At 42.2% G+C, this 20,239-nt stretch overlaps 1 protein-coding gene across 1 annotated transcript; it reads left to right on the forward strand.

Annotated features, from left to right (window-relative positions):
• Nucleotides 1-367: 367 nt before the first annotated feature.
• nomo (nodal modulator) lies at nucleotides 368-19,087 on the forward strand. Its single transcript, XM_017416974.3, has 31 exons — nucleotides 368-604; nucleotides 1,124-1,213; nucleotides 1,297-1,342; nucleotides 1,419-1,519; nucleotides 1,810-1,916; nucleotides 2,706-2,778; nucleotides 3,484-3,636; nucleotides 3,746-3,883; nucleotides 4,711-4,800; nucleotides 4,912-5,017; nucleotides 5,648-5,798; nucleotides 5,906-6,083; nucleotides 6,262-6,403; nucleotides 6,491-6,622; nucleotides 7,141-7,277; nucleotides 7,650-7,737; nucleotides 7,925-7,988; nucleotides 8,071-8,166; nucleotides 8,252-8,473; nucleotides 9,213-9,295; nucleotides 9,463-9,622; nucleotides 11,168-11,294; nucleotides 11,860-11,973; nucleotides 12,276-12,403; nucleotides 13,447-13,588; nucleotides 14,538-14,621; nucleotides 15,634-15,744; nucleotides 15,831-15,932; nucleotides 16,657-16,776; nucleotides 16,853-16,945; nucleotides 17,185-19,087. The coding sequence occupies exons 1-31, from the start codon at nucleotides 449-451 to the stop codon at nucleotides 17,314-17,316; spliced, it is 3,666 nt and encodes a 1,221-aa protein (XP_017272463.1). The 5' UTR covers nucleotides 368-448; the 3' UTR covers nucleotides 17,317-19,087.
• The last annotated feature ends 1,152 nt before the right edge of the window (nucleotides 19,088-20,239 follow it).

Below are 20,239 nucleotides of genomic sequence, written 5' to 3' on the forward strand. Positions count from 1 at the left end.
GTTGCGATGCTTTTTATGTTAATTTGAGACCTGTTTTTATGTTGTAAATATTTTACATGACAAATAAAAAAACTTGTTTTTATTAACTTTTTGTTTGTTTCGTTTTTTTGTTTGTGTTTGGATTTCGCTTTTGTTTTTTCATGGTTAGTGTTTTTTTGTAATTATTTATTTTCTTGTATTTCATGCTTGGCTATGTGTTTTGTTTAAATTTTTATATTTTATTTTCTTTGCTTTGTTGTGTTATTTGTTTTTTTTTTTCTTCTTTTGTATGTTTTTAGGTTTGTATGTTATGTTTTGTTTCCTCCATCTAGTTTTTACCTTTAACTATCCCTCCGCGCCGCCAGGGGGCGCTGCAGCGGAAACCCTTGGCTTCTCATTGACAGCAGTTCAGCTGGTGGGGAACCGGAGGCAGCGTGTGGTGTCTACGGTTGACAGCCAGTCAGTCAAAATGTTGAGAATTACGATCCGGGCAGACTTGGGGTCTGTTTGGATCTTATTCTGCGTCTTGTACTCTCAGTTCCTGACCGTGTCCTCGGATGATATCGTGGTGGCGTGTGGCGGCTTCGTGAAATCGGACGTTGAGATCAACTACTCCCTGATCGAGGTGAGAAACGTCCCCGGTTAGCCGCCGAGCTAGCTGCTAACCGATACCTGGTTTCTGGTAACGAAGCGGAGGTTAGACCGTCCTGTTTCATTGAATTAAAAAAAAAAAAAAAAAAAACTGCTTCAACTGAAAATTACCACTTGGGCGCTTGAGCGTACAGTTTGCCTAAATTAATCCAGTTTGAACGCGACTTAATGACTAAATGTAGCTGTTCGTGCAGGTACAAATTACTGATAACCTTTAAACTAGCTCTATAAGAAAATACTACTCTAAATATGCTGTTTTACACGTGGCAGTCACTCCTAATCCGTATCAGTGCTGATGAGGAAGACCTTATGGGCTCCTCTTAATCCCCTCATTCAACCCTGCAGGGGATTTAACATTTGACCCAGAGTTGCAAAATTGACTCATTCAGGCAGGTTTGTTTTTGATTACTGAACCCATTTGCCATAAAACTGACTATCAGTGCCTCGGAAATGTAATGTTTCTCAGTGCATGTGTGTCTTCTTTGATTTTCAGATTAAACTCTACACCAAACAAGGCTCATTAAAGTATCAAACAGACTGTGCTCCAATTAATGGTTACTTCATGATCCCCCTCTATGATAAGGTATGAAAGCTACTCATATGAGTTAAATTATTCCTAATGCTTACTGTAATTAAGTTTTTATTTTATTTTATTTTTTTACACAGGGAGATTTTGTTTTGAAGATTGAGCCACCTCTCGGCTGGAGTTTTGGTAAGACAAGACGAAAGATAAAACGTTATTTTATGTATGAATATGGTTTTTGAGTTTTATTTTGGGTTTTCTGCAGAACCTACGAGTGTCGAGCTGCACGTGGATGGAGTCAGCGACATCTGCACCAAAGAAGAAGACATCAACTTTGTCTTTACGGGATTCTCAGTTTCAGGAACGGTGAGAATTAATTGGTTAATTATTTATTAACCAGTAAATTGACAAGTTCTGTTCAGAACTTGTCAATTTTTTTTTCCGACACACTACTGACACCGTCCAATAGGACTGATTTCTGATTAATGAATACATAAAAGTAAAGTGTTTGAAGCATTTTTCTCCTCTTCAACATGATAAATAAGTGTAGCCTGACTCCCCGCAGATAATGTGTTGCTGATGCAGTGTGAGTGTTTTCTGTACGTTTTGTTTGTTTTAATATTTTCCTCCTCCCTGTGTGGATGTGTGTTGTGTAGGTTCTGAGTAAGGGCTATCTCCTGGGCCCCGCAGGAGTCGAGGTCAAACTGAGCCGAGCTGGGTCAGAAGAGAAACTCCAGAGTGTCGTCACGCAGCCGGGAGGAAAGTAAGTGACCCCAAACTTTCTGTTCGATAAGGTTTGACACAGGGGACTCTGCAGAGGTCACGTGGATGAAACCGATTATCGTGTATCACCAGCCGGCGAACAAAAGCAGGAATGTTTTTATACATGTCTGTGTTCGTTTGTCTGTATCGTTAGGAAAATATCTTATGAACAACTGGATAAATTTGAATTTGCATTATCATTTAATGCACATCTACAACACATTAACTTTTGGCATCAGCCCCATTCAATATGGCTGCCACGGCTAAGGGAACATGGCAAACAAAAAAAGTCTCTAACTCAGTCAGTTTTCCAGATGTTGAGTAGCTGAAAATCATCCTGAAATGCATTTGAGTGCTAAGTGATTGAGCTGGTGTGTGTGTGTTAGTAAAATATCTGTTGGATGACTGGTAATCATGGCCTGTAACTCGTTAACATAAGGAGCCAACCCAATTCAAGATGGCTGCCACAGCTAATCGGCCTTAGCCTACACAAAAATGGCTACCTCAATCAGTTTTACAAATATTGAGCTACATTAGGTTCAGTAATGGATGAGACATCCCTCCTCATATAAGACTCTGAACAATAATGCGTGTTGTGAGATACTACAGTATCACGTGGCGTCGCTCATGACGTCATTTATGAGGTTTAACCAAAACAGTCAGAACGCTGTTCCTTCTCAGCAGAAGAGGGTTTTGGTTTACAAGCCTGGCATGAAAGGCAGCGGGTGATATGCATTCCTTCAAGGATTGCTAGGCCTTTAATTAAAGATTCCTCTTCTTGCTGACGCAGGTACACCTTCTTCAAAGTGCTGCCTGGAGGTTATGACATCACAGCCTCCCACCCCTCCTGGACTCTGGAGCAGGTCGGTCAGAGAATGGGATTCTGTCGGGGAACGAATGATGTTCTGGTTCCTTTCAGTTCTGTCATCTAATTGAACCTAAAGTACAAATCTGATCAATGAATGTACCTTTTCTCAGTAACGTTTGGGGTTCAGACATGTTAGAAGAGTTGTAATCATCATGGGGGATAAAAGCTTTTAGCAGTTATTTTTTAATTAGTTTTTGGAAGAACTGCGACACCAGATCATTTACCTTCATGGAAGTGAGTGACTTATCAGAACACAATCAAACATTTTCTCAACTTCAAGTATTTAATAAAATATCCTTTTTTTTAGATCAAATCTCTTTAGCCAGACACACCTGGGAACAAATATGTAAACTGTAAAAAAATGAAGATTATGTTGTTTGGAAACCTATTTAGGTTTAAAAAAGGGTGAAGGTGTTGTGATTTCAATACCAAATACTGAATCTTTTTTATTTTTTTTAAGCATGCCAAGTAAAACGCTGACAGAGATTCCCACCCAGCTGATGTTATCACTGCTGCAGTGACTCAACCATCTTTTTTAAAATTCTGTTCCACTTCAGGGTAGAAAACGTCCTTATTCGGTTAGTTGCTGAGCTGATAAGGTTCCCCATCGGGTCAGCAGGGTTGGAACTAATGACATCCAGCACTAATTGCATCGTTCCGGATGAAACTTATCGCAGCAACCTTTGCCGTCCTCCTGCAGAGGAAAACCTCGGTGCACGTCGCCACCGCCAACGCTCTGGCCACCGAGCATCTGGTGGTTGGAGGCTACGACGTCTCGGGGGAGGTCCGCAGTGATGGAGAGCCCATGAAGGAGGTCACCTTCCTCCTGTACTCAGCCACAGTCAGGAGAGAGGTAATCCAACACCAGCGTACGGAGAGGAGAGAAATTCTCTGAGTGCTTGTCTCATCAGTTCCACGATCTGAAAAAGGCTCCTTTATTTAAAACACGGTGTTGTCTCCAGGACATCGCTGACTGTAACATGTCCCCGGTGGAAGGTGCAGACCAGGAGGACAACTCTCTGGTCTACCTGTGCAACACTTTGTCCAGAGACGACGGTGCCTTCACTTTTCCCTCGCTCGCCAGCGGCGAGTACACAGTCGTACGTTTTTGTTTTTCTTTCTTTCTTATTTTCTTTCACAGAGTTGCTTTTAATCAACACTATCCCTTATGGCTGAACTGACTGCATCTTTGCGTAACCATGGCAACAGCGAGCGGGGTTTAGCACTATAGCAAACAGCCCTTATTGCGAGGTAGAAAGAAGTCGGTTAATAATTATAAATTCTTCTTAATGACACGCAGCTTTGTTGATCTGTTCACTTCATCTAATATTCACTCTGTTCAATAAATACATAAAGAAAAGTTCTCTCAAAGTTTTACAGTGATCTGTTGACATAAATACAAAATAATTAAAAGTAATACCAATAAAAATTAACCTCTACATGTTTTATAGTGTAGAGTCAGTGTAATCCTGAGGCTGCAGGTTCGAGCCCAGGTTGCGTCAGGAAGGGCATCCGGCGTAAAACAATTGCCAAATTGTTTGTGCGAGTTTGCTCGCTGTGGCAACCCGTGAAGAAGGGAGCGGCCGAAAGAACTTCCTTACTATGTGTTTTTACTTTTTACTGTTGGTTCTGTATTTCTTTGGGTTGCCAACACGTGAACCAGCTGCTCAGAGCAGAGGGACAACTAAAACTGGCTCAAGATGTTTCAGTATTTTTTGTTTTTCGTGGCGTCAGTATCTGTAGAGGCAGGAAATCTTCATCTGGCTGCAGTTTGTAATAAAACCACTAGATGTCTCCACATCCCACAAAGTATTTTTTTTATTCTAAAACAAGTTTAATTACAATTTTGTTTTTCTGTGCTTACAGAGCAGCTGGACGTGTTAATATAAATACTGTTATCCATCTGATTGTGTTTGCTCTCCTCCAGGTGCCTTTCTACCGAGGAGAAAGGATCACGTTTGATGTCGCTCCGTCTCGGATGAATTTCAAGGTGGAACACAACAGCTTGAAACTTGAGGTAAAGGGTTAAATAACTATTTTCACCTTTCTTCCTTTTAATGCCACAGTCGTATAAATATAACTAACTAACTTCACGAAACCGGGCGTGTTTTTGTTGCTGTGTGTGCAGCCCATCTTCCGTGTGATGGGTTTCTCTGTGATGGGTCGAGTCCTGAACAGCGCTGATGGGGAGGGGGTGTCGGACGCCACGGTGTCCCTCAACAATCAGATCAAAGGTGAGCTTCAGAGAAGCCGTTTTAGGTCCACTACCTGAGGTGTTTCCTTCAGTAATCCCGTATATTTGAGTAAGATTATTCTCATGTGGCTGATTTCACTACAGATGTGCTGACCTGAATCATTTCTGATCCACACAGCTTTAACCAACGTGACGCTAATAACATGCTCACAACATGAGCATGATCTTGCTGTACTTTTTAAAATTATTGGAGCTTATTGTGAAGATATTTTTAATTTAAATGTATACATAACTTTTTTTTTAGATATAAAAATCAGCATTATGTGACAGTTCAAAATAATTTTCTTAATCTGCTGTAAGTGAAGTTGTTTGTTCTTTAATAACAATAACTTCTTTAACAGCTGCAGCAACAGGTTTTCTTTATGATATTGCTGATCTACTGGTGTTCACCACTCTACATTAAAATTAATTTTAGAAACTTATTTTGTGTGAAGTGTGTAACTACAAATACCCGATTCTTCATCTTAAATAACAGTTTGTGATCAGCTGATAAAGCTGGTAAAGCATACTTGAAGACTTCATGTTTCCTTTTTAAATAACTTGTTAAAAAATAAAATAAAGCAGTTTTATCGGTGCTAACTCTTGACCTGCCTTGTCCTTTTGTTCCCAGTTGTCAGCAAGGAGGACGGTTCTTTCCGGCTGGAGAACATGACAGCAGGTGTCTACACCATCCGCGTCAGCAAGGAGCTCATGTTCTTTGAGCCAATCACAGTGAAGATCGCCCCGAACACGCCCCAGCTCCCTGACATCATCACCGCCGGGTCTGCTGAGCCGTTTTAAACACGATTAAATGTTCCCTCATCAATCTTAAACTCGCTGTCTTCTTCCCAACACGCCTTTATGAACTCCTGATGTCGGCCCCACGCAGGTTCAGTGTTTGTGGTCAGATCTCCATCAGCCGCCTGCCTGAGGGCATGAAGCAGCAGGGCCGCTACAAGGTCACCCTGACGTACCGGGGCCAAGACAAGGCTTTCAGTCGCACCGCCGACTCGGACCCTCAGGGGGCCTTCTGCTTTCAGGCCAAACCTGGAGACTACAGCGTTCATGTAAGGCTGCGGCGCAGCTCTCAAGTCATTTAAAGTTATCTAAGTGAGCTGATAAAGTGTGTTATCCTCAGAGGGAAATACGACCATAATTCAGTTGATTTCAGTGTTCGTCTTGCAGAACTTGCAGGCCTTGTTTTCCCTGAGTTGCCCTCTGCTGATTTGACCTCTGCATGTTCAGGTATCCCTGCCTGAAGCGGAGGTGAAAGCGGGCCTCGCTCTGCAGCCTCAGGCCCTCCAGGTGTCCCTCGTGGACCGGCCTCTCACAGACCTCCTCTTCACTCAGTTCATGGCTTCTGTCTCAGGAAAGGTTTACTGTCTCGGTAAGACTTAACGTCTTATGCTTTATTGTCTTTAATGAAACGGATTTATTTGTCTGAAGAGGAGCATGTTTCTGTTTTTGCTCCCAGCTTCCTGTGACGACCTATCCGTGACCCTGCAGCCAGTGAGTCGGCAGGGAGAGCGGAGGACCGCTTCTCTGTCAGGCAGCAGCGACATTCTTAGCTTCTCTTTTGACGACGTTCTGCCTGGAAAATATAAAGGTTACCTGCAGTTTAACTTCTTCCCTGATTGTGTTTGCATTTGAGTTTGAAGTCAGCCGAGCATCGACCAAAAGCAATTCCCTTGTCTGATGTGCACCTTCATTTAAATATCACGCTAATTATTCTCCATTGATTGTGGAGAAAATCAATTAGTAATTAACACATTTGAATCATAACTGGTGTATAGTAGCAGCTTTCTGGAGGCAGAGTGTGTTTACTTGCCTCTCAGTTCTCCGTCTATCTATATCCCTGCTCACTTCACACAATCTGTTATTTTTCCTGCAAGCTGTCAGCAAACACAACATCTCTGAGACGTCTTTACTCTGTTTCCAATGTTGCCAGCCCAGACGGGTGTGATGCTCAGTGTTCCCAAGTTTTTCTTAAAGATTGAACAATTTTAAAGAACTCCTCCTTTTGGGAAACTTTAACATAATTCCGTCCGGCATTAGTTCTTTTCTCCGACTTCTACAGCACACCCTTTATGTCTTAGTTTTTTTCTCCTCTGCTCCTCCCGTCAGTGGGGATTTCTCACGAGGAGTGGTGTTGGAAACACAAGTCCTTGGAAGTGGAGGTTCTGGACTCTGATGCGTCGGGGGTCGAGTTCAGGCAGATCGGCTACATCCTGCGCTGCTCCCTTTCCCACGCCATCACTCTGGTCAGTAATCAGTTTTCGGAAGCAGCACGTGTGTGTGTGTGTGTCACTTCAGATGGAGGCACGATTAAAAACCTCTCTTCTTTAGCTCAACATCTAATAAAATGACTGAACTGTAGCCACGTTTTGTTTTCCTATGATCAGTCGGCTGTGACGGCCATCTTGAATTGGGTTGTCTCTAAAAGTTGGTCAGTTGTAGATGTTTATCCAATTAATATTTTCTGAAAGTTTTCAAGGAAATTTATTCACTGGGTCATAAAATATTTTGCTAATTCTAAATGAACGCACGCATTAACACGGGCAAAACCAAAATCGCCTTTGTTTTGAAATGAAATAACAGACTTCTGAATAAATACATCCTGTCTTCCTGCGCAGGAATTCTTCCAAGATGGCAGCAAACCTGAGAACGTTGGCGTGTACAACCTCTCCAAAGGAGTCAACCGCTTCTGCCTCTCCAAGCCTGGTGAGCGTCGTTCTCCTGACCTCTAAGCCGAGGACTAATTAGCATATTGAGAAAATATCAGCGTGTAGCAGCCTTTCCCTTGTGGAAAGTTTAAAGTCCAGTGTTTTCAGCCAAAAGGTCCGTGTCAGACTTAGCTAAATATAAAACTGGAACAAAGTAATTAATCAAATAAAAACGGCTTGTCCAGGTGTTTACAAAGTCACCCCCCGCTCCTGCCATCAGTTCGAGCAGGACTTCTACACCTACGATACGTAAGTAATGAGATGCTGTGTTTGTTTCAGGGTTAAAACAATGTTTCCATTTTGATGACGCTTGTTAATCTGTGTGTGACAGCTCGGCCCCCAGCATCCTGACCCTCACTGCGGTGCGGCATCACATGACAGGACTCATCACCACAGACAAGATCCTCGACGTCACCGTCACAATCAAGTAGTTAGGCCTCAACGTTCTCATCACTGCTCCTCATCTCTCTGTCAACATTCAGCCGAACGCTTTTGTTTTCTTCTCCGCTCAGATCGTCCATCGAGAGCGAGCCAGCGCTGGTGCTGGGCCCGCTCCGCAGCCTGGAGGAGCAGAGGCAGGAGCAGCAGCTGCAGGAGATTCAGCTGCGGCGCCAGGAACGAGAGCGCCGCGCAGCCGAAGAGGAGGGAGGCGCCAAGGACGACAGTCCTCCTGTCCAAGAGAAGGCAGATGAACTCACAGGCCCCTTCCACTACGAGTTCTCCTACTGGGCCAGGTCAGTGAAACATTTCAACTTTTTTTTTTTTTTTCCAAACACAGAACACAACCTTTTATTTCTCCTGATTGGACCCAAGTCAGCTTCAGCTGCTCTTGAAGTGCAGTGATCCAAATTTGGACGCTGATGATTTTGCGATGATTTCTATAAATAAACTGATGTACTTCAGCTCAGTGGTTCCAGAAGCTGGTATCGGGACCATAAACTGTACCTAGACCTTTAACTAGAGCCTTAAAGCTGAAACCAGAACTGGACCAGCTGCTCCTGTTGATTGGTTCCAGTACAAGCTTTAAGCCACGCCCCCTCCACCTAAACAAACAGAACATTGAGGTGGTATTTCATGCTAATATGATTAAATGTAGGAAATAATTTTCAGTCCAAAGATTATTTTTTTTTGCTTTAATCCCTGAACGGTTTATAAACCAGTTAGGAATGTTTGTGCACTTCAACCAGGTCACAAGTCTTTGACTTTTCTTCTGTGGGTCCAAAGCTGAAAACTGCTTTACTTCACATAGAATCATATAAATGTGTTGCCAGCTGTTGTCCCAGTGTTTTTAACAAAGCTTTGAAAACCCTCTCTGACCTGACAGTGTGTCCATAGAGACAAATAATTACTTATAATTTAACAACGCTGGAATTCTGACATCTAATAATAAGACAAAAACAGATCAGAGAATTTTAGAGTCGTTGAACCCTTGTTATCATGAAGCCAGTTAATATTTCCAGTGTGACTTCTCAGGGCTGGTGAGAAGATCACAGTCACGCCTTCCTCCAAGGAACTCCTGTTTTACCCGCCGGAAGTGGAGGCAACTATCACAGGAGGTAAGAGCCTTCTCACACGCTGAAATATTAGTTGGGTAAGTCCAAGGTCTTCTATTCATCTGATTTTCTCTCCACTGTCTGCTGCAGACAAGAAAAGGAAAAAAAAAATCATTCTGAAATGATAGAACATTCAGACCCAGATACAGCCCCCACTCTCTTTCTGACAGAATCGTGTCCGGGTCGGCTGGTAGACATCATCGGGCGCGCAGGTCTCTTCTTAGAGGGCAAGGTGTCTCCAGAGCTCCAAGGTGTGGAAATATCCATCACAGAGAGAGGAGCTGCTGCAGCACTCATTACTGTGGCCACTAATGAGATGGGAGCCTACAGGTACGAAAAGCCAGACTGAAAAATCGGGAGGACACAAACTGCACGGAGGATATTTGAGTTTGGACTATGATGCCTTCAGGTTTTCCTATAAAACTCATGATCTCAGATAGGTGTTAGGACTTGTGTGCGAGGCTCCGACGGCGTTAACTTGATGCAATTGTTGTCATCAGATGGTGGATCTAATTCTCTCTGCAGATGATTGTGTACCAGGAAATCCATTACATAAATGACTTCTTGTCTGCTCTGAATAAAAGGACATAATAGCAGGACATCATACTAAGAGGCCAATTTGTTCACATAGTGTCACCATAAACATGGACATTATGGCGATGTTTGGCTCTAAATGATTTCTTTGAACTCTTCTTTTCCTGAGGCAGAATCACTGACAGAACGCCTCATCAAAACTCCACGAGACAGAAAATAAAAACACACACAGCCACTTTATACAAAGGATTTGTTAAACTTTCGGCGTACCCTTGCAACGTCCTAACTGCAGCTTCACCAAACGTACGCTGGCTTTATTTAAAAGTTTGTGTTTGTGCCAGAAAACTAATGCATCTAATTGAAATCTGCTAATTCTGCCAAGAAAAGGCCAAAAATCCATCCGGAAATCTGACAGAAGCTTATTGTTGTCTATCAGAAGCATCTGGTAAAGCTGCAGCCATGATGTAAAATGTTATTTGTGACCTTCTGTTGATTGTTGTTGCACGAAGGACACCCCAGTATGTTTAGCTCACACACACACACACACACTTATCTGCCGGTTGCTTTATTTACCAAATGGCACTCAGTGTTTTACTGAAGCTGATGGGATGTGTGGAAAATGAATCAGTCCTGATGAATTTTAGTAACAGTTCAGATCTTTTGAATGGGATTGTGTGAAAAGGTTGTGAACAATTAACATCTTACCTGTTGTGCATGTATAAAATGACATCTGTGTGAGTTTGGAGTTAGTTTAAGATGGCAGCAGTCCATTTTTGGTTTGGTCTGGCCTCAGATTAGCCGTTAGCTTATCAGTCGGGTCCGAATTTACCTGAGGATATTCAAAGATCTATCTACAGCAGGTAAGACCATAAAACCCTGCATCAAAAGATCTTAACCATCCTTTTAAATGAACTTGAATATTATCACCTGTCTGTGTGTGTGTGTTTGTTTAGGGGTGTGTGTATTTGTATTGTTAGCACCTCATGAATCACTGAACAGATTTGAAGAAAACTTTGAGAAAGTAATCATCAGGTTGACATTTAAACCTAATTAACCTGATTTGAGATGGCTGCCACAGCAAAGCAATTTTAGCAAACAAAAAATGGCTCCAGTTTTACAGACACTGAGCTAAAATTTGGTGTGTTAGTGGCCGAAACTGATCCCCAGTTTATCCTCTGGATAAAGCTGGTCACTTCAGTGGCGTCGCAGCTGTTTTTTGAAGGTTTGTTCCGTGGAGTTAACCCCTCAGCTTCCATCTCCTGTTTTTCTGTGGGTTTAACATCAGAAGGAACTAATGGCGCTGCACGTACCGCCTCTGATCTGTTCTCCTCTCCGTCTCAGCGTGGGTCCGCTCCACAGCGACCGGCTCTACGACCTCAGCGCCAGCAAGGAGGGCTTCGTCCTGAGCCCGGTGGAGGGAACCCCGGGAGACTTCAAGGCGTTCGCTCTGGCCGGCGTCACCTTCAGGGTACACGTGACCGCCGTCCTCCCGCGCGCCCACACAGCTTTACGTTTTGCTAATCGCCAGGCCTCTTTCATGCTCGCTTTTCATCTCTGCCGATTGTGATGCTTTAAAGTGAATATGAAATGACACTATGAAAAGCTCGTGTTATCAGCCTTTTTTTTTTCTTCCCTGAATGTTTTTGCGAAGTGTAATTAAAAGAAAAGATCACTCGTGGATAGTTCAAGCTGTTGTGGGTTTTGCCGTGGGCTGCCTGCCTTTGTGCTGAAACCTCACCTCCTGTGACCATCTGAACCTCACACAAATTAGTATTAGTCTCCCTTTCAGACGAAGTGATAAATTGCTTTGAAGTCTTTCCCACATCATTTAAACCTACTTTTCTGCCCTTGTTTATCTTTGGCATGTACATTATGTCTGAAATAAAACATTAGTGCCACTCGATCCACCTACCAGCCTGATTCCGCCCACATTCTCGCAGTTTAGCGCCTCATTCCTACGTTTCTGTCAATTTGTAGCTTTTCTGTGAGAAACGGTTCCAGTAATACGTCCAGATTTTCTGCTTTTTCTGTAGATCAAATCAGAGGATGAGCAGCCCCTGTCGGGCGTCCTCCTGTCTCTGAGCGGGGGACAGTTTCGGTCCAACTTGTTGACGCAGGACACCGGTGTTCTCACCTTCAATAACCTGGTAAGAAAAGCAGCTCAGAAGCGGTTTGCTTACTCACCTGTTTAGAGCTGCCTTTAATTAGTAGTCCGCAAACAAATTCAGGTGTAAAGCTGCTCTGAACAAAATATCTTAATAAATATTGACCTTATGATTATAATTTTTATGATTTTTTTTTTTGGGGGGATGATTGTAATGTAATCCTACTGATGTTTTTATTATGTAAAGCACTTTGAATGCCTTGCTGCTGAAATGTGCTATACAAATACATTTTTACTTACTTACCGTGCTTCACGTTCGAAGTAACCGTGGCGTTTCCCCCTCAGAGTCCTGGTCAGTATTATTTCAAACCAATGATGAAGGAGTTCCGCTTCGAGCCTGCGTCTCAGATGATCACCGTGGAGGAGGGTCAGAACCTGAACATCAACATAACGGGCATTAAGACTGCATACAGGTATGCACGCACGCCTTTCTGCTTTTTGACTTTATTTGGTGTTTGCATAAAGAATTAAAGGCTTAGCATATCACCCGCCGCCTTTCTTGAAAAGACGTATTTGTAGCCATTTTGGTCAAACCTTGAAAGTAACATTAGTCTCATGTGAGGATGTGTGAGCTGGGGTACCAGCTGAGAGTCATTCACACCAAATTGTTTTAGGTCAGTTGGTTGGGGCAGCCAGGCAGCCATCTTGAATTGAGTCGTATCGTCTGACGGGAATTCGTTCCCTTCAGCTTACCCTCAAAAGTTAAAAAACCGGCCTCAGGCCCCGGGTTTTACCCAATTACACCACAGCTGGTTTTAGATAAGCTGGTTAATCCAGACAAAATTACGGTCTTCTTCCCCGGGATTCACCCGCTTCCCTCGTAGGAGAATTTATCCAGCAGCTGGGAATAAATAATCCACCGAGCTCCCAGGTGAACGACCGACCACACCCTGACTTCATGACCAAACTGCTGTTAGTCAGTCTGGTTTCTTCAAGATCTCAGGGTGATATTTTAATAAAACTGTGCTGAACCACATTTGCAAAACCTCCCCATATTTACTGAACTGAGCAAATTAAGTGACTCATGTGAACTCAGGGAAATTGTTTTGTCTTTCTGTGCTTTGCGTTTATTAATTCTGATATGTTGCAGGGTTCGGCTCAGTAGCTGAAAAGGTTTAAAATCACTTCAGTAGAATACAATTTTCCAATCCATAATAACAATTCATAAAGTTTCCCAATTAATTTACGTCTCCTCAGGCCACAGCTGTAGAAAATTTAAATATATAGAAATGCGAGTTTAATTTCCTACCATCCGAGGCTGAAAGTCTGCTGATCTCAACTCACATTCCTTGACAGTTGACTTGAAAAGTTAATTAGTTAACGATGTTCATCCAGTTATTACTTTCTATAAGCTTCATTAAATTTAATCCAGGGCTTTGTGAGATATTTAGCTATTTTTGGGGGTGGGTGATATTAAACAGGCCGAACATCTGTGGTTTTGTGCTGTTGTGCTCAGCTGCTACGGAGCGGTGCAGTCCCTGAGCGGTGATGCAGAGCGGGACGTGGCTGTGGAGGCCGTGGGTCAGGGAGACTGTAGCCTCTACAGCGAGGACACCGTCACTGACGAGGAGGGTCGGTTCAGACTCCGGGGTCTGCTGGTGAGTCGCCGTTTGGCACTCAGAGGGTTTAAAGTAATCCCACGCTCCAGGTGGTGTAACGGATCACAAACAAACACGGATTTGACTTGGAAAAGAAGAATTATGTAGGTGGTAAACGCAGATCAAACAGCTAAACGTGCTGCAAACTGCAAAGAAACGCTGCAAACTCACTCCAGAGCACAAGGGGGCCTCGACCACCATGTCGTATGGACCGCGGTGAAGTTAGCTGGCGCTCCATGGATTCAGCGGCGTCTTCCTGCTGTTTGACCCGGTGCTGGCAGTGAGATGTCGGTCAGCTCCTTCCTCCTAAACACGGGGGTTCACTGAGGGACCGTCAACAAATTACCTGAAAAACAAAACTTAAACAAATCCATGTCATGAGAACGTCTGACCAAGAGTTAATGTTGAATTGTTTCACTAGACTGGACTAATAAGACACACCTAATTTTAGCTGATTTTAAAGCATTTATTATTTCAATTAATATTTTTTATGAAATGGTGTTAATAGTGTTCATGTCTTTGGACCAGGTGATGAAAAATTAATTGTTTCATTAAGTGGGTGTGTCTTATTAGTCCATTTAGTTCAACATTAACTTTTAACCTCCTGTTCTCAAGACATGGAACTCCAATTATTTTTCATAAAAATATTGTTTTTTAGTGTTTGGGGTATTTGCAGTGTTTCTTACTTGCAGTTGTTTTTTAGTTGTATGTTTTTTCTTTTATTCTCTGTGATCACAGCATTTTTCTTTTGCAGCGTTTTTTTGTTTGTGTGTTTAGAGTTTGCATCATTCGTGTGTTTGCACCTGTCGGCCATCTTACACATCCAACTGAATGGGACTTTAATCTCTCCATTTGCCACATATATATATTTTTTTTGCACATATTGTTTTGGATGTTTTATTTAGAATTTTAAATGTCCTCGTTCTGCATATGTGGTGTTTTCTTGCAGCCGGATTGCAAATATCTGATTCAGCTGCGAGCCGAAGGCAACGACCACATCGAGCGGGCTTTGCCTCAACACAGAGCGATAGAGGTAGGTCAGAATCCCACCCCGGCCATCTTTGCCTTTTCAAAGAGCGACTCAGACCTGAGTTTTCCAACACGACTCGATCACTAACGGTGCTTCGATCCATTATCTCACTGGCTCCTTCTTATTTTAATTTATATTGGATTATTTTAATAACTGATGCTGATCTTTAGAAATAGGGATAGCCAATGGCCAGAAAGAAAACCTGAAGTTTTGCTTTTATTTTGTAAATATACCAGTTTTTTGTGTCATTGTACTAGATTTTAAAAAAAAAGGTGACTGAAGAAATTTGGCTATACTTCCTTTGGGGTCGACCAATATTGTGCACACATCTAAAAACTGGTATCGTGGTACAAAAGAAGTTTTTGTACCACTTTATCTTTTATATTGGGTAAAATAAAAACATTTTGGTTTAATTGTTTCTTTTAACCTCAGTTTTATGACATGATGTTAACCACCCAGTTTTTACAAATAGCTTATTTTTTAATTTTAATCCCAAAAGGACCATGATTGTACCATGATTCCTAAGTTCTTTGTGGACTTTGTTTTCATCTGAAGCTCAGAGTTTTCAGGGTTAAAATAGGTGAACTCAGTTTTATTAAGTCTTTTCATTTCTTCACTTTTTTTTTTTTTTGTTAAAACAGTTATAAAAAGTTAAAGACGGGTATTGGAAACTTGTGTAATTGAATTGTTGAAATAACTGTGAGAACCCAGTGATTATGACTTGTATCGCCCTCATCACATGGGCCCTTTTTTAAACAAAGAACAAAAGCAGCTATAATCCCCCCCACCCCCCTCACTAAAACCAAACCTTTCACTTCATCATTTTTTACTCGTCTGAAAACCGCAGTCGCCTAATCTCTCTCGCCAAGCTGGAAATGCCTTAATTCCCCTTAATTCTCTGTTATTATCACACCATGTGACTATAACAAAAGCTTTCTCTCACTTCACATTTTGCTCTTTTCTTCACCGGGCCGAGCTCGTATTATTGCATTAAGCTCTGGCTTTTATCCGGCAGGTTGGCAGCAGCGACATCGAAGGGGTGAACATCATCGCCTTCAGGCAGATCAATCAGTTTGACCTCAGTGGAAACATCATCACGTCTCCCGAACATCTCCCAACGCTATCCGTACGATATTTACTGACCAACGTTGCCACATTAGGTGTTATTCCACGGATGCTGATTTCTCCCCCCCACCTCCCCGTCTGTTTTAGGTGAAACTGTACAAGAGCGACAATCTGGATAATCCAATCAACAGTGTTTCTCTGGGCCAGTCCCTCTTCTTCCACTTCCCCCCTCTGGACCGCGATGGCGAGGTATCGGCTAATCCTCAGCCGTTCTTGTTGAAACTCGTGTTTTCAGCACAACCAAGCTTTTAGCATCGTCGGACGATAATGTTTTCGCCTGTGTGTGTGTTTGTGTCTATAACCAAAATATTTCATGAACCACTGGATGAATTTTAATTAAACTTTCAGGAAATAATCATCAGATGTACATCTATAAACGATTGTGGTGGCCAATCAACCCACCTTGGAAAAGACAAAAATTATTATAATTCAGTCAATTTTACAGATGTTGACCTAAAAATTGGTGTTTGTCTGTTAGCAAAATATCTCTTGATTCACTGGACAGACTTTAAATAAACCTTCAGTAAGGATTTATTGGATGTATGTTTACAACTGATTAACTTTTGAATTCAGTTAAATTCTAAATGGCAGCCACAGCTAACGAACATTAGCCAAGATAAAAATGGCTATAACTCAATCTCTTTTACAGATATTGAGCTCAAATTTCATGTGGTAGAAGCTTAGAGTCATTCAGAACAGAAACTCTTGAGTTTGATCACATGAGGTTGTGTGTAATTATTTTTATTTTCAAGGTTGGACCAAAACGATGTTTTAATCTAAAACTCTGGCATGCATTTCTTTAAGGAATGCCAGGCCTTATTTTTATATTTCAGCAGGTTTATAATTAGGTTTTGAGTGGCTGTGATCCAGGTTTGTGTGTCTGCAGTCACGTTTGTCCTACTCTGTCCACCAGACGTACATCCTCATGCTGTACTCCACGCTGTCCCGCTCGCAGTACGATTACACGCTGCCCCAGGTCTCCTTCACCTCCAGCAGCTACCACAAGCACGTCACCCTCACTTTCAACCCCACCGTGAGTTCTTCTTTTCAGTCGTTGTGTTTCAGACGAGTTGGAAGCCGTCCTAACCGTCTGGTTGTGTTTCCTTCAGCGTAAAGTGCCTGACCAGGACGTTGCACAAGGCTCCTACATCGCTCTGCCTCTCACTTTGCTCCTGCTGTTAGCTGCGTACAACCACGAGAAGGTGCAGCCTAAACTCACATTTTCTTACTTTTACATTTCTAAAACTTTTTTTTTTTTTTATTGGAAAAGGCCTCACTGACAACCTCGCAGTCAGATCGACATAAAAAGGAATTTCCTGTCTTTTGAAACTTTGATTTAGATTCTTACTTGTGTTGTATTTTTGTTAATCCCTTTATTTAATGCATGAATGGTTTTAATTTCTTTCATCCAGAAAGCTTTTCTTTAATCCTTGTTTTGCAGGTGATCCCCCTCCTGTTACAGTTGATGAATCGCATCCAGGGCGTAAGAAGCATGGCCCAAGCCGGCACCGACAGCGCGGCTTTGGACGAAGCCAAACGTCAGGCCAAGAGACAGAAAGCCCGGCGTACATGAGGCGCGCCTCGCTTCACAGCCCCGTACAGTAAATTGAACACTAGCATCGTGACCTCGGGCTCAGAAAGCACCGGGCCACACTTCATCAGAGTCCACCCTCATCTGTTTTGTGTGCCGGCGAGCCGTTTAGCCTGTTGAGGTGTGATTAGAAACCAGGTTCTGATTCTGACTCACTGGACTCAAAGCTGATGTTTTAGTTTTTTCCTACAATCATTGTCAAAAAGATCTGTTCACATTTGTAATGGAGACGTTTTTTGTATACATTTATAATTAATTTAGGTCAACTCAAAACTATGATTTTGTTTTTTTTCAAATCACTTACATGCCTTTTTACGTCAGTCCTGATAATGCTGAAGACTTTTAGACATCGCATGTCTCTCTTATCAGGACTGGGATCAGCTCAGATAGAATGAACACAACAGATTTTATTCAGGCTCTGGCTTCGGTCTCAGAAAATCTAATCAGATCGACCAATTTTAGCTTGAGGTTTTCTAAAATATTTAGCGACCCGGATCAGTGACTCAACATTTCACTTGTGTAAATGTGTCCTCGTGTGTTTGGTGTTAAACCGAACCAACCATGATGATCATCAGAAACACGGTGGTCTTTAACTGCTGACTGGGACCGGGCAGGCAAATTACTGCTTTTCATTGTTGTGGTATCTCACTGCGCTGGGACTGTTGGAGACTCAAAATGGTGAAAAAATACAAGAAAATTCAGATGCAGTCTCTTTGACTTCTGAGTGTTTGTGACCGACTAACCAGCTAGCCGTGCAGCCGCGTGGAGCACGGCCAGTTTTTGACAAAACTGAACTCTGTCCCATCATAGCCTGCCTCAACTCTCATCGTACCCACCTTAGCAGACATCCTGCATTTATGATCTGATCTGCTGGAGTACGTTATTTAAATGACAACATGCAGATTTGGGGCAGTTATTTAAAAAATAGTTTTCTGTCAGAGGAGAGCGGGTTCAAGACACCCCCGCAACAACTCTGTGACTCTTTTTGGAAGATGATCTGTCTCAAATGTTCAAATTTCAAGCCTCCGCGACTCACGTGAGGAAATTTACATTTTGTTGGTTCCCTTACGAATGCCTTCCACCGACTAGTCGCCAACAGTCGCAGCCCAATGAGATGCTGACTTTATGAATGAGATACGACAACCCACTCCTGATGGTCTTCAGCCTGTAAGTGTGAGGTAAAACTGACCTAATGTCAGGTTTATCGTTTGCTCAGGAAAGAGCTTGAATGCTGGGAGCTTGTTTGATTACTTGTGTGAGGACAAATTTTAGTTTTTCTTCTAATGACCCAAAAGGTGCTGCGGGGCTTACTAATCGCTGGTTAATTTATTAACATGTTTAATCGAATGTGACTGAGAACCATGTTTTGATGCTACATCTTTCAGTGTGGTTTGTGCTTCTGAATTTGTGTGAAAAGCTTTTTTTTTTTTTTTAAGACATTTAGTGAGAACATTTAGTGAGAACAAAGTGAGAATTTTCTTGTCAGCTTACATGTTTAAGGCAGAGTTTTTGAAAAAAGCTCGTTGTTTAACCACTGAGCTTTGTTAAATACTGTGAAAACTATGGACCTTAATTTTTTTTTTTTCTTTATTGAATCTTGCGGTTCTTTTCACTTGAGGATGAAACAACTTAAATTAAAAACGTATTTCTGTTAGGCAGGTTCAGAGAGACAGGGAGGCTGTCGTTCTTGTTAGTCGGTCGAAATTTGTAAATTTTTTACAAACTGAATAAAGTTTGTCTTGAAGAAAATGAACCTGACTGTTCCTCTGCTGTGCCTGATGAGGGCAGTGCAATTCTAGACACTTGTTCTCAGACAGGCGTCCTGAACTCTTGTCTTCTGGGGTTAAAGGTTGAAAATGAATGCTAGATTAGATCTGGCTCACCTGAAGTGGATTACCTCAGGGAAGAACAAATATCGGGAATTCTGCTCCGGATTGACAAAACCAAGAAGAAATTTTAAAGGAGTCACAACCCTTGATGTCATGAAGACCAGACAAAATAACAATTTCTTATAACAATGGTTAATGTGTCCTTAAATAAAAAAAACTTAAGCAAATTGACTGGATGACAACTACCACGTGTTTGTTTACCTGCTAAAACAACTGAAGTGACTGAAAATAGGACAAATGTTAAACTTTCTGGTCGAGAAGAGGTTTTGCAAAAGCCACATGTGTTTTAATGATAAGCTCTTTAACGCGCTCCACCGCCCTGCTCGATCCTTGATATTTATTCCTCGTTTTTTTTCTCTTTTCTTTCATAATTAGCGGCGGATTGACGCTTTTATTTCCACCTAAATGTCTTCTCTGAGATTCCTCGCTTGTCTGGTTTCGCCATATTCGTTTCCGTGCACAGACTGCAGCCATCGAGCTTCCACGTTGTTTTCAGTGGACTCAGCTGAGTGCTTTGTTTACGTTGATTGTGGACCCACATTTCAGAAAATCATTCTACATCTAGGAAAACTACAGGAGTAATTGCTTTTAAACGGCACCATTTGATTTAGTTCAGGATAACATTTTTTCATATTTGTACCCTTTAAAGCAGGGGTGGCCAATCCTGGTCCTCCAGGGCCACTATCCTGCAGGTTTTACTTGTTCCTCTGCTCCAACACACCTGATTTGAATCAATGGGTGATTAACAGGCTTCTGCAGAACATGAAGAGGTGATTTAACCTCTGAATCAGGTGTTGGAGCAGAGAAACAAGTAAAACCTGCAGGATAGTGGCCCTCGGGGACCAGGATTGCCCACCCCTGCTTTAAAGCATATTCACTCATAGTTGTATTGAGAGTTGTCTCCTTGCTGTTCCACGGTGTAATCTCTGCTCAGGAAAATGGTAAACTGGAAGGAATGACATCTTTCTGAAATCTTTTTTTTCCCCGACTGAGACATCACAGAAAGATGAAAGGCA

Source organism: Kryptolebias marmoratus, linkage group LG3 (assembly GCF_001649575.2).
Source record: "Kryptolebias marmoratus isolate JLee-2015 linkage group LG3, ASM164957v2, whole genome shotgun sequence".
Classification (NCBI taxonomy): Eukaryota; Metazoa; Chordata; class Actinopteri; order Cyprinodontiformes; family Rivulidae; genus Kryptolebias; species Kryptolebias marmoratus.